At 49.2% G+C, this 12392-nt stretch overlaps 1 protein-coding gene across 2 annotated transcripts in view; it reads right to left on the reverse strand.

Annotated features, from left to right (window-relative positions):
- eipr1 (EARP complex and GARP complex interacting protein 1) overlaps positions 1–12392 on the reverse strand; it is a 139253-nt gene that overhangs the window by 37968 nt on the left and 88893 nt on the right. For both annotated transcript variants that reach the window (XM_060934687.1, XM_060934688.1), the window contains one exon: positions 5844–5980. In XM_060934687.1, coding sequence (XP_060790670.1) covers positions 5844–5980 — 137 coding nt within the window. The remainder of the gene's footprint in view (positions 1–5843; positions 5981–12392) is intronic.

Below are 12392 nucleotides of genomic sequence, written 5' to 3' on the forward strand. Positions count from 1 at the left end.
ACCACAAATCACAACTGCTTGATATTTGGTACCAAGCTTCAGCTTGGGGTTCTATACCATGTATACCGTTTTCAGGTCTGTCGCACATCGACTTCCTGTTTACTGACCGAATGTATTTACGAAACATATAGTGTGGATTTACAAAGTTTTTGTAACATTTTTCTCAGCAACCACAAATCACAACTGCTTGATATTTGGTACCGAGCTTCAGCTTGGGGTTCTATACCGTTGTGGCAGCGGGGGCGTGGTCAAGCGCCGGTCTGTGACAGGAGGGCGGAGTCAGGGAAGGTAAGTGGCAGAATCACTACACCTGAGAGCAATTAACCTGTGTTTGTGTGTGTCTTCCCAGTGACCGCGCCCTATATAAGGAGGGAGAGCGAGAGCGGAAGGGAGCTCTTCCTGACCTAGATGCTGAGAGTGTGTGTCTGCAAAGTACGCATCGATTGTTATGCTGAAAAGCGTAGAAATAAAACAGTCTGTCAAACCTTATCTCTGTCCTGCCGTCCTCTGTGCTCCACCCACCAACACCGAACCGTTACAGTGGTGCCGAAACCCGGGACCTGGAGCACAGCAGCCTAACAGCCCCATGGAGTCCTCCCCGTTCGCTGAACTGGTCCACGCCCTAGCCACGGCCCAGCAAAGCCAGCACCAGGCGCTACTCACCCTCCAAAAGGAGCAAGAACAGCGGTTCGAGGCCCTGGTGTTGGCTCAACGAGAAGATCGAGAGGCGTTCCGGCACCTCCTCGCATCGGCGGGGTCCACCAGCACTCCTACCGTGGGCCCGTCTCCCCTCACCGTCACCAAGATGGGCCCGCAGGACGACCCCGAGGCGTTCATCACGCTCTTCGAGCAAGTTGCCGAAGCCTCGGGGTGGCCGATGGAGCAGCGCGCGGCGCGCATCCTCCCCCTGCTAACGGGAGAGGCACAGCTAGCAGCGCTACAGCTCCCCGCTGACCGCCGGCTGGCCTATGCGGACCTCCGCCAGGCCGTCCTCCAGCGCGTGGGGCGCACACCAGAACAGCAGCGCAAGCGCTTCCGCGCGTTGTGCTTGGAGGAAGTCGGCCGGCCGTTCGCGTTTGGCCAGCAACTCCGGGACGCCTGCTGGCAGTGGCTGAGGGCCAACAACCGCGACGCCAAGGAGATCGTCGATCAGGTGGTGCTGGAGCAGTTCGTCGCGCGCTTGCCAGCAGGAACCGCAGAGTGGGTCCAGTGCCACCGCCCAGCATCGCTGGATCAGGCAGTCGAGCTGGCGGAGGACCATTTGGTGGCTGTCCCGGCGGCAGGACAGCAGATGGCATCTTCTCTTCTCTCCTCTTCTCTCTCTCTCTCTCCCCCTCCTCCTGTGTCCCATCCTCACCCCATTCCCCCACCGCGGAGGCGGGGCCCGGCACCACCCCAGCCGGCCCGCCGCACCCGCGGTGCCCTCCCGTTTCTCCCTTCTGTGTCTGTCTCTCCCCCACCTCAGGTGAGTGAGCCCCAGGTCACCGGTGCAGAGGGAAAGCCCGGGCCGGTTTGCTGGCGCTGCGGGGAGCCGGGCCACCTTCAACAGCAGTGCACGGCGATGGAAGTGGGTGCGGTGGTTCGGATCCCCGACGCGCCAGAGGCCGCCCTCGATCGGGCCGGAGCGTATTGCATACCGGTGAGTATCCAAGGGGATACATATCAGGCGTTGGTGGATTCTGGTTGTAACCAGACCTCAATTCACCAAAGCCTGGTTCAAAACGAGGCATTGGGGGGAGCACAGGCGGTGAAGGTGTTGTGTGTGCACGGGGATGTTCACAGCTACCCTTTGGTGTCGGTCCACATTTTTTTCAGAGGGGAAAAATTTATAGTGAAGGCGGCGGTTAATCCTCGCCTTACCCACTCTTTAATTTTGGGGACTGATTGGCCGGGATTTCGGGGTTTAATGACACACCTAGTAAAGAGTGGGTCCTGCCATTTGACAAGGGGAGGTCCCAGTGTCGCTTTGGCGGGAGCAGCTGTCACAGAGCCGTCTATGTCATCTCCGCGTCAGAGTGAGGAGCCGCCGGCTCCTCCTCTCTCTATTGGGGAATCCCTCGCGGATTTCCCATTAGAACAATCGCGAGACGAGCCTCTGCGACATGTGTTTGAACAAGTGAGAGTAATCGATGGTCAAACGCTCCAGCAGAACGCCACCCCGTCCTTCCCCTCCTTCGCGATTATGAAGGATAGATTATACCGAGTGACGCAGGACACTCAAACTAAAGAGCGAGTCACGCAGCTTTTGAGTCCAAAGAGCCGCCGGGAATTGGTATTCCAGGCGGCTCACTTTAATCCCATGGCTGGACACTTAGGGCAGGATAAAACACTAGCCCGAATAATGGCCTGATTCAATTGGCCGGGGATTCACGGCGATGTCCGTAGGTGGTGTACGGCATGCCACGAATGCCAGTTAGTGAATCCAGCGGCCATTCCAAAAGCGCCTTTGCGCCCTCTTCCTTTGATCGAGACCCTGTTTGAGAGAATTGGGATGGATCTCGTTGGGCCATTAGATCGGTCAGCACGAGGGTACCGCTTTATATTAGTTCTGGTGGACTATGCAACGCGATACCCGGAAGCCGTGCCTCTGCGCAATATCTCAGCACGCAGTATTGCAGAGGTACTCTTCTGCGTCATCTCCCGAGTCGGAATCCCGAAAGAGATTCTGACTGATCAAGGCACTACATTTATGTCACAGATACTGCGCGAACTGTATGGGTTATTGGGGATTAAGCCGATCCGCACCAGTGTGTATCACCCACAAACGGACGGTTTAGTAGAACGGTTCAACCGCACCCTCAAAAATATCATTAAAAAATTCGTAAGTGAGGACGCACGTAATTGGGATAAGTGGCTCGAGCCCTTGTTGTTCTCAGTGCGAGAGGTTCCCCAAGCCTCCAAAGGGTTCTCCCCGTTCAAATTATTATATGGTCATAAGCTGCACGGCATCCTAGACGTGCTGCAGGAAAATTGGGAGGAGGGACCTTCACAAAGCAAGAATGAAATTCAATACGCTATGGACCTGCGCGCAAAACTCCACACGCTCACCCACCTAACCCAGGAGAATTTGTGGCAGGCCCAGGAATGGCAAGCCCGCCTGTACAACAAGGGTACGCGCCTTAGGGAGTTCACCTAGGGAGATAAAGTACTCATACTGTTGCCCACTTCGAGCTCCAAATTGATCGCCAAGTGGCAAGGTCCCTTTGAGGTCACACGGCGAGTCAGGGACGTCGACTACGAGGTGAGGCGAACGGACAGGGGTGGGGCGCTACAAATTTACCACCTCAATCTCCTTAAACTCTGGAAGGAGGAGGTCCCCATGGCATTGGTGTCGGTGGTTCCGGAGAAGGCGGAGCTGGGGCCGGAGGTTCAAAAAGGGGCACTGGCATCACGTACCTCTCCGGTCCCCTGTGGAGACCACCTCCCCGACCCAACTCACGGAGGTCACCCAGTTGCAGACCGAGTTTTCGGATGTGTTCTCGCTCCTGCCCGGTCGCACTAACTTCATAGAGCACCACATCGAGACGCCCCCGGGGGTGGTAGTGCGTAGCCGCCCTTACAGGCTACCCGAACACAAAAAAAAAGGTGGTTCAGGAAGAACTTCAGACCATGCTCGAAATGGGCATCGTCGAGGAGTCCCACAGTGACTGGAGCAGCCCGGGGGTCTTGGTACCCAAGGCCGACGGGTCGGTCTGGTTCTGTGTGGACTATAGAAAAGTCAACGCGGTGTCTAAATTTGATGCGTACCCAATGCCTCGTATTGACGAGCTGCTCGATCGACTAGGTACGGCTCGCTTTTATTCGACACTGGATTTGACGAAGGGATATTGGCAGATCCCCTTGACTCCACTATCCCGAGAAAAAACGGCCTTTTCCACACCGTTTGGTTTACACCAATTCGTCACACTTCCGTTTGGGCTGTTTGGGGCGCCCGCTACGTTTCAGCGGCTGATGGACAGGGTCCTCCGCCCCCACGCCACCTATGTGGCTGCCTATCTCGACGACATTATCATATACAGTAATGACTGGCCGAGGCACCTTGAACACCTAAGGGCCGTCCTTAGGTCACTGAGGCGAGCGGGTCTCACAGCCAACCCAAAGAAGTGTGTGATTGGGCGGGTGGAAGTACGGTATCTGGGCTTCCACTTGGGCAACGGGCAGGTGCGTCCCCAAATTAACAAGACCGCAGCAATTGCGGCCTGCCCGAGGCCCAAGACCAAAAAGGGGGTGAGACAGTTCCTGGGGCTGGCTGGCTATTATCGTAGGTTTATACCTAATTATTCGGACGTCACCAGCCCGCTGACTGATCTCACTAAAAAGGGGGCACCAGATCCGGTCCAGTGGACGGAGCAATGCCAGCGGGCTTTTTCTGGGGTAAAGGCTGCACTGTGTGGGGGGCCACTTCTACACTCCCCTGACTTTTCTCTCCCCTTTATGTTGCAGACCGATGCGTCGGACAGAGGGCTGGGGGCGGTTTTGTCCCAGGAGGTGGAGGGGGAGGACCGCCCTGTCCTGTATATCAGCAGAAAGCTGTCGGTGCGTGAGGGGCGCTACAGCACCATAGAGAAAGAGTGTCTGGCCATCAAGTGGGCGGTTCTCGCCCTCCGGTACTACCTGCTGGGGCGCCCTTTCACCCTCTGTTTGGACCACGCGCCCCTCCAGTGGCTCCACCGCATGAAAGATGCCAACGCGCAGATCACCTGTTGGTATCTGACGCTCCAACCCTTTAATTTCAAGGTGGTCCACAGGCCGGGGGCGCAGATGGTCGTGGCGGACTTCCTCTCCCATCGGGGGGGGGGGGGGGGGGGGGGGGAGTCGGCTGCAGGCCGGACAGCCGCCCGGCCTGAGTCGGGCGGTGGGGGTATGTGGCAGCGGGGGCGTGGTCAAGCGCCGGTCTGTGACAGGAGGGCGGAGTCAGGGAAGGTAAGTGGCAGAATCACTACACCTGAGAGCAATTAACTTGTGTTTGTGTGTGTCTTCCCAGTGACCGCGCCCTATATAAGGAGGGAGAGTGAGAGCGGAAGGGAGCTCTTCCTGACCTAGATGCTGAGAGTGTGTGTCTGCAAAGTACGCATCGATTGTTATGCTGAAAAGCGTAGAAATAAAACAGTCTGTCAAACCTTATCTCTGTCCTGCCGTCCTCCACCCACCAACACCGAACCGTTACAACCGTGTATACCATTTTGAGGTCTGTCCCACATTGACTTCCTGTTTACCGACTGAATGTATTTACGAAATACGATATAGTGTGGATTTTGACGCTATTTCAAGAAGCAAAATGCTATTTCAAAATGACAGCTTATCAGGATGCTATTTGAAATCCCTGGGGAGAGACACTGCTCTTTACCTATTCGTTTCAGGGTTCATTATTTGCTGAAGTCAACATTCATAATAAGTGTCCTATTCCTTCGATTGCTTGCATTCTGATATAAGCGAGAGCGGGGGGATACGCAAGTGAGCAGTAGCTCACAGCTGATCATGTTTAACTTAATTTTTGGTTCGAATACTACCCAATGGAGTCATTCTCAATACAGCATCATTCATAATTAACAGGGAAACACACACACAAAAAAATCAAATATAAATCTGAATATCTAGCGATTATGACAGAAGTATTAGAAAGGGATATACTGTATACTCATTTACTGATTTACTTTCAACTTCCTATAAAAAGGTACACTACTATTTTGTGCCTTCTTATATCAACTCCTATTTACATCAACCAACATGAACATAGAATATCAAACAGCAGGTGTTGGTGGGGCGATCAAACTTCTCAGCCCTATATGGAAATGTCTCATCAGCTTTCTGCTCAAGCCTGTGACCTCCGACCCTTTGCTCACCTCATGCTGCGAAGGTCCCATCCTCGAATGGCCGTGTCGTTGGCGGTGGCCAGCTGGGTGCTGTTGTGGTGGGGGCTCCATTTTCCTGAGGTGAATTTCAGCTGCCCTTTGCCTTCCAAGGTGGCGCTGCTGGAGATCTGGAAAGGCAAATCGATACACACACACACACACACACACACACACACACACACATCTTAATCAATGGCTGCATATTCACCAAGGAGCCATAGCAGGCTCGTGTCCTGTCCAGGATGGCCCGAGAGCTGATATCGTGCACCAGTGAACACACTCCAAAGGCTGAAACTGCTCATATTGATGTGAGTCGAAGAGACAGGGCTCCTGCTATGAGACAGAAACCATACTTTTCACCTTTTCATTGGAAACTCAATGAAAGTAGCTGTGGTGAGTCTTCAGTGTCCTTGATGGCTTTTCTAAAAGGTTCTATAGGTGACTCACAAAGGAAAAAGACAGAAAGTACAACTAGAAACATTATTTGAGGCATTAATTACCAAGTTTATGGACGGGAAACAGGCTGGAGATTCATTCCAACTTACATCAGGTTTTAGAAATCGCAAGTATGCAATGACTAACATGAATGTCACGAAATAACGCTCACTAGAATTTATTTTCATTTTGAAGTCCTGTGCTTTATTTGCGAATGAAATAAATATTGCCTCATCCAAATGCATGGAGTTGACATTTAGACAAGCATCAATTATTATGCAGTTTAACTTATGTTACTTTAACAACATTACTTATGGTATATTAATATAAGGTTCATGGTTTGTTAATGCTAAGTGATACAATAAATTATGTTAATTAAGGGAACCTTAATGTAAAGTGTGACCCAAAATATTACGGACACCCTGGCATACACTATATAGCCAGAGGTACCGGTATATAGACACCGATCATCACACCCATATGGTTCTCGCTCAAAATTGTTGCCCCAAAGTTGGAAGAATGAAATTATGTAGAATGCCTTTCATGGCTGCAACATTATAATTCTCCTTCAATGGAAATAATGGGCCCACAGGGAGCTGTTCCAGCATGACAATGCCCCTGTGCACAAAGCAAGGTCCATGAAGACAGTGCTAACCACGTTGGTGTAGTGGTTAGCACTATCGCCTCACAGCAAGAAGGTTCTGGGTTTGAGCCCAGTGGCCGATGGGGGCCTTTCTGTGTGGAGTTTTTATGTTCTCCCTGTGTCTGCATGGGTTTCCTCCGGGTGCTCTGGTTTCCCCCACAGTCCAAAGACATGCAGGTTAGGTTAACTGGTGGCTCTAAATTGACCGTAGGTGTGAATGTGAGTGTGAATGGTTGTTTGTCTCTATGTGTCAGCTCTGCGATGACCTGACTACTTGTCCAGGGTGTACCCCGCCTCTCACCCATAGTCAGCTGGGATAGGCTCCAGCTCGCCTATGACCCTGTACAGGATAAGCAGCTACAGATAATTAATTAATTAATTAATTAATTAATGGATGGATGGATGGATGGATGGATGGATGGATGGATGGATGGATGGATGGAAATAATAGGCCCACAGGGACCTGTTCCAGCATGACAATGCCCCTGTGCACAAAGCAAAGTCCATGAAGACAGTGCTAACCACGTTGGTGTAGTGTTTAGCATTGTTGCTTCATAGCAAGAACGTTCTGGGTTTCAGCCCAGTGGCTGACGGGGACCTTTCTGTTTGGAGTTTGCATATTCTGCCTGTGTCTGCATGGGTTTCCTCCAGGTACTCCGTTTTCCCCCACATACGGTTAGGTTCAGCCATGGGCTGAAGTGCCCTTGAGCAAGGCACCTAACCCCCAACTGCTCCCTGGGGTATGCTCTGGGTGTGTGTGTGTGCTCATTGCTCACTTCTATGTGCATGTGTGTGTTCACTGCTTCAGACGGGTTAAATGCAAAGGAGGAAATTCACTGTGCTTGAGTGTACATGTGATGAATAAAGGCTTCTTCTTCTGAAGTGGAAGAACTTGAGTGTCCTGCACAGAGCCATGATCCCAACCCCACTGAACACCTTTGGGAAGAACTGGAGCTCCAACATACCCCAGGTCTCCTTGCCCAATGTCAGTTCCTGACCTCATAAATGCTCGTGATTGAATGAGCACAAATCCCCTCTGCCGTGCCCCAAAATCTAGTGGAAAGCCTTCCTAGAAGAGTGGAGTTTAATACAACAGGGGGGAGGGGGACCAAGTCTGGAATGGAGTGCTCAAAACGCACGAGTGTTATGGTCATGTGTCCACAAATATTTAAATAATATTCGCTGGCATTGAGTGGTATATCAGATATTATTCCATTCAGTTAGCGTGATATTGAACGAGTCAAAGATGAGTGCTAGCTGAATTGAATATATTTGATATACCATGGAAAAAGCCATCTATTATTATTATTACTATTATAATAATACATGCACAATCCCTTCGGGTGTTCAATGCGTCTTTCTCTCAAAATCTTCCGTATTTACCAAAGCAAACTTGGCAGCCATGTTCGTTGACAAATTGTCACAGTCGCTTGCAAGCGCTGAAGTTTTACGTCTGCAATGCGTTACGTCATGTTGTCTTGACAACCATGCAATATCGTACGTAAACCATATTCAACACTCATTCTCCGCTGGGTAGAGTGACGTAATACACATAGGATAAGCGATATGCTAACAATATTGCATGCTATCAAACCAAATGAATGAAACCCGCTAAAAGGGAATAGAACACATGTCGAAAAAGTGTCCTGTGTGTATAATAATTGACCATATTGTGCACGTTTGTCGTTTTCTCCACCCTTATAGCAGATCATTATGGGATTTGTTTTTAAACCTAGTAATAAGAAGTGCTGAGAAGAAGCATTCCACCTGCCTGCAGTCAACATCGGGAAAAGCAGGCCCAGTGAAGCAGCTCGGCTTAAAATCGGCTTTATCTTCTCCAGATGTAGCTGTCTGTATTCGGTTTAAGGTGTGATGACATATTGCTGTGGTAACTGCAATCTTATTATGTTTTTTTTCCTGCTTACATTAGTACATGCTGTCATTTTGAACTACAGTAGACATCTAATGAGAAACGGGAAAAGTGCCGCGTAAGCGACTTGAGAACATGTAGGCTAAAAGACAACCATGAAACAATAAAACAATTTAACAACAACAACCTGGCAGGATGGTTTAGGAAAAGAAGACGAACAGAAGGAAAGCACATCACTCATGGTAATGACAGTCTTATGATCGAATGAAGCACGGCGAAACGCTCTAACCATATCAAATAATGATAAACAAAGGCCAGTGTACTGAGCGTCGGTGGGAGTTGTCCTGTGCTGCTTTGTTCATCGCACGCCGCTGTATGAGCAGATAGACGAGCCAGATCTTACCCTGCCTTTCCTCCAAGAGTGTTTTTTTTTTTTTAAGGTTTCTTGGAGGAAAGCCAGAGCACAAAGGCATGCTGGAATGGATCGATCCTGGCCTCACGCTCACATCGGGTAGGGACTCATTACTCGATCATCTAGAATTCTTTTAGAAAAAAAAGATGTTTCTTCATTCATATAAAGCACCTTGAGTTGTTTTTTTTTTTTTTCTTGAAAATGTGCTTAATAAATACGGATTATTTAGTTCATTATAACTAAATGCAGGCAGCACGGTGGTGTAGTGGTTAGCGCTGTCACTTCACAGCAAGAAGGTCCGGGTTCGAGCCCCGTGGCCGGCGAGGGCCTTTCTGTGTGGAGTTTGCATGTTCTCCCCGTGTTCGCGTGGGTTTCCTCCAGGTGCTCCGGTTTCCCCCACAGTCCAAAGACATGCAGGTTAGGCAAACTGGTGACTCTAAATTGACCGTAGGTGTGAATGTGAGTGTGAATGGTTGTGTGTGTCTATGTGTCAGCCCTGTGATGACCTGGCGACTTGTCCAGGGTGTACCCCGCCTTTCACCCGTAGTCAGCTGGGATAGGCTCCAGCTTGCCTGCGACCCTGTAGAACAGGATAAAGCGGCTAGAGATAATGAGATGAGATGAGATAACTAAACGCATCTTGTGCTGCATCGCCCGTCGCAAGCACCACCCTCGCCAATCTCTTTTCGCCTCGATGCCGTTAAACATTAGCGTGAACTTGGTGGTATGATGCCATACACTCTGTTCCCTCTCATGAGATTCAGTGAAAGCTTGCTGCTATTTCTCACACTGTGCCGTTTTGCTAAGCTGGCTTGGCTTTAGCTTGGGTGTTTGGTAAGCCGTGAAGTCGTGAGCCTGTCGAAATCTTGAGTAGAATTCGCAGAGATTTGGGCAAAACGCGGCTTTACGATCTGAGCAGCAGCGAGGACGCAGCCGTGATGAACACATCAACGTGAGGTGTTCTGGCTCAGAAGGAAAAAGGGATGTGGGGATAGACGAGATGAAGGGAGCTGGCATGTTTTCGTGTGTATAAGGTACGTTTTCATGAGGGAGATTAGCATTCTCATCAGCGCTGCCAGAACCTGACTGAGTGCCCTGCCTCTCTGTCTCTCTCTTTCTCCTCGCTCACCCTTTTTCGCGTCTCTTTTAATGGACGCTGCTCCCTCAACAGGCCTCGTCGCTCAATAACCCCACTTTCACTCTGCATACAAAGCTGACATTAACGTGACTGCTAAGAGAGGCTCTCTGGGGTAGTGACCACAGACCTCCTGAGTAACCTCTGCTGAGGTCGAATGTATTTGTGTGTGTGTATGTGTGTGTTGCTCGTGGTCTGAAAGCAGCTGACGTCTTCGCAGTTCTCTTCTTACGCACACGGGCTCTCAAATGTCGAGTCAGGGTTACGTCCTAAAAAGCCCGTGACACGTCCAGCCTGTGAATTTCAGTCAGTGAGGCATTAATTAGTCATGACTGCAGCACATTATTAATGAATACCTTCAACACGACGGCTCCTCGCTAATGGGACATTAAGTTAACCAACCTAAACTCACATTTCATCTGGACTTGCAGGACTGCAGGCACCGTAATTGCACAGGCAGTGGGTTGTGGGAGGAGAAAAGATAAACCTAAAGGGGCTATACCATAACTGGGGCTTTACTGGCTCCTCAAGCTCAAGTAAATAGGCTTCGTAAATCATCTATAGTTCACCAGGTTCATGTCAGGATTAAAAGATTTGTTTATAACTTATAAACTAATCTTTTAATCCTGACGTGAACTCGAAGTCGAGCTTGTATTGTTGCATGCCTTATAATATAAGGCATGTCACGATACACTCAATTCATGATTCGATTCAATTCACGATTCAATTTTCCCCACAATATTTTTTGAAAAAAAAAAGAAGAAATTTATTACAAAAAAAAGCAACTTTATTCTTTATCAACTTAAATAGCCCTTTTGTTACATAAAAACCTTTTCGTTTCGTCTTTATTAATAATTGACAATAATTATTTACCCACATTTGTAAAGGTAATAATAATAACAACAACAACAACAACTGTTACCTAAAATATTCCTTTTATTCCATCCATTGTCTGCCGCTGCTTATCCTGTACAGGGTCGCAGGCAAGCTGGAGCCCATCCCAGCCGACTATGGGTGAGAGGCGGGGTACACCCTGGACAAGTTGCCAGATCATCACAGGGCCAATACATAGAGACAAACAACAATTCACACCTACGGTCAATTTAGAGCCACCAATTAACCTAACCTGCATGTCTTTGGGGTTACCAGAGGACCAGCCCCCCACTGTAACCCTAGCTATGTAATAGGCGAGAGGCCGAGGGCTACAGAAATGGAGATCGGTGCCGCCTAATGCGCCATATGGTGCGGGAAGGACTTTAGACCTTTTTTTTTAAGCATGTCTTTGGACCATGGGGGAAACCAGAGCACCCGGAAGAAACCCACGCAGACACGGGGAGAACATGCAAACTCCGCACAGAAAGGCCCTCGTCAGCCACTGGGCTCGAACCCAGAACCTTCTTGCTGTGAGGCGACAGTGCTAACCACTACACCACCATATTCCTTTTATTAAAAATGAAAAACGTTAAATCACAAATCAGCCTTTTCTTAAACTTTTAAGAATGTTTGTACTACCTCCATTTGCTTCCCTTTTCTTTTGCGTTTGACAGTCTGTAAAAAGAGCTTGGATTTCTTGTTAAATCTATTTGTACAACAAATCTATTTGGATTTGCGCACCAGCTCTTTCCCATTTTAGATGTGGCGTTTTTGTGCATTTTTGTAGCATTAGAGCTGTGTTACTTCCACCTAGGGTGAAGTCACACAAATTCCCGCTATTGTATGTGATGTGATTGCACCTTCTGCTGTCTAAACAACGCAAACACACCTAGGAAAAACTAAAATTATGCAGCCTGATGATAATCGCAATTCAGTTTTTATTTCATCGACTCAAATCGTCATCATTTGTATTGCAACTTATCTTCGCACGACATATTATTACATACCTATTGTTTGCTAAACAGAAAGTGTTGGAGTGAGGAATCATTCTTCGCAGTGTTGGTCAAATCACTGACCATGATCAGCAAAGTTAAAAGAAAAGAATAGTCTGGAATTTTTCTACTCCATGTCTATCCGGTGTATATGGGCAACTCTTCAGCAGAGAGGCCAAA

This window comes from Neoarius graeffei, chromosome 11 (assembly GCF_027579695.1).
Source record: "Neoarius graeffei isolate fNeoGra1 chromosome 11, fNeoGra1.pri, whole genome shotgun sequence".
In the NCBI taxonomy this organism is placed as follows: Eukaryota; Metazoa; Chordata; class Actinopteri; order Siluriformes; family Ariidae; genus Neoarius; species Neoarius graeffei.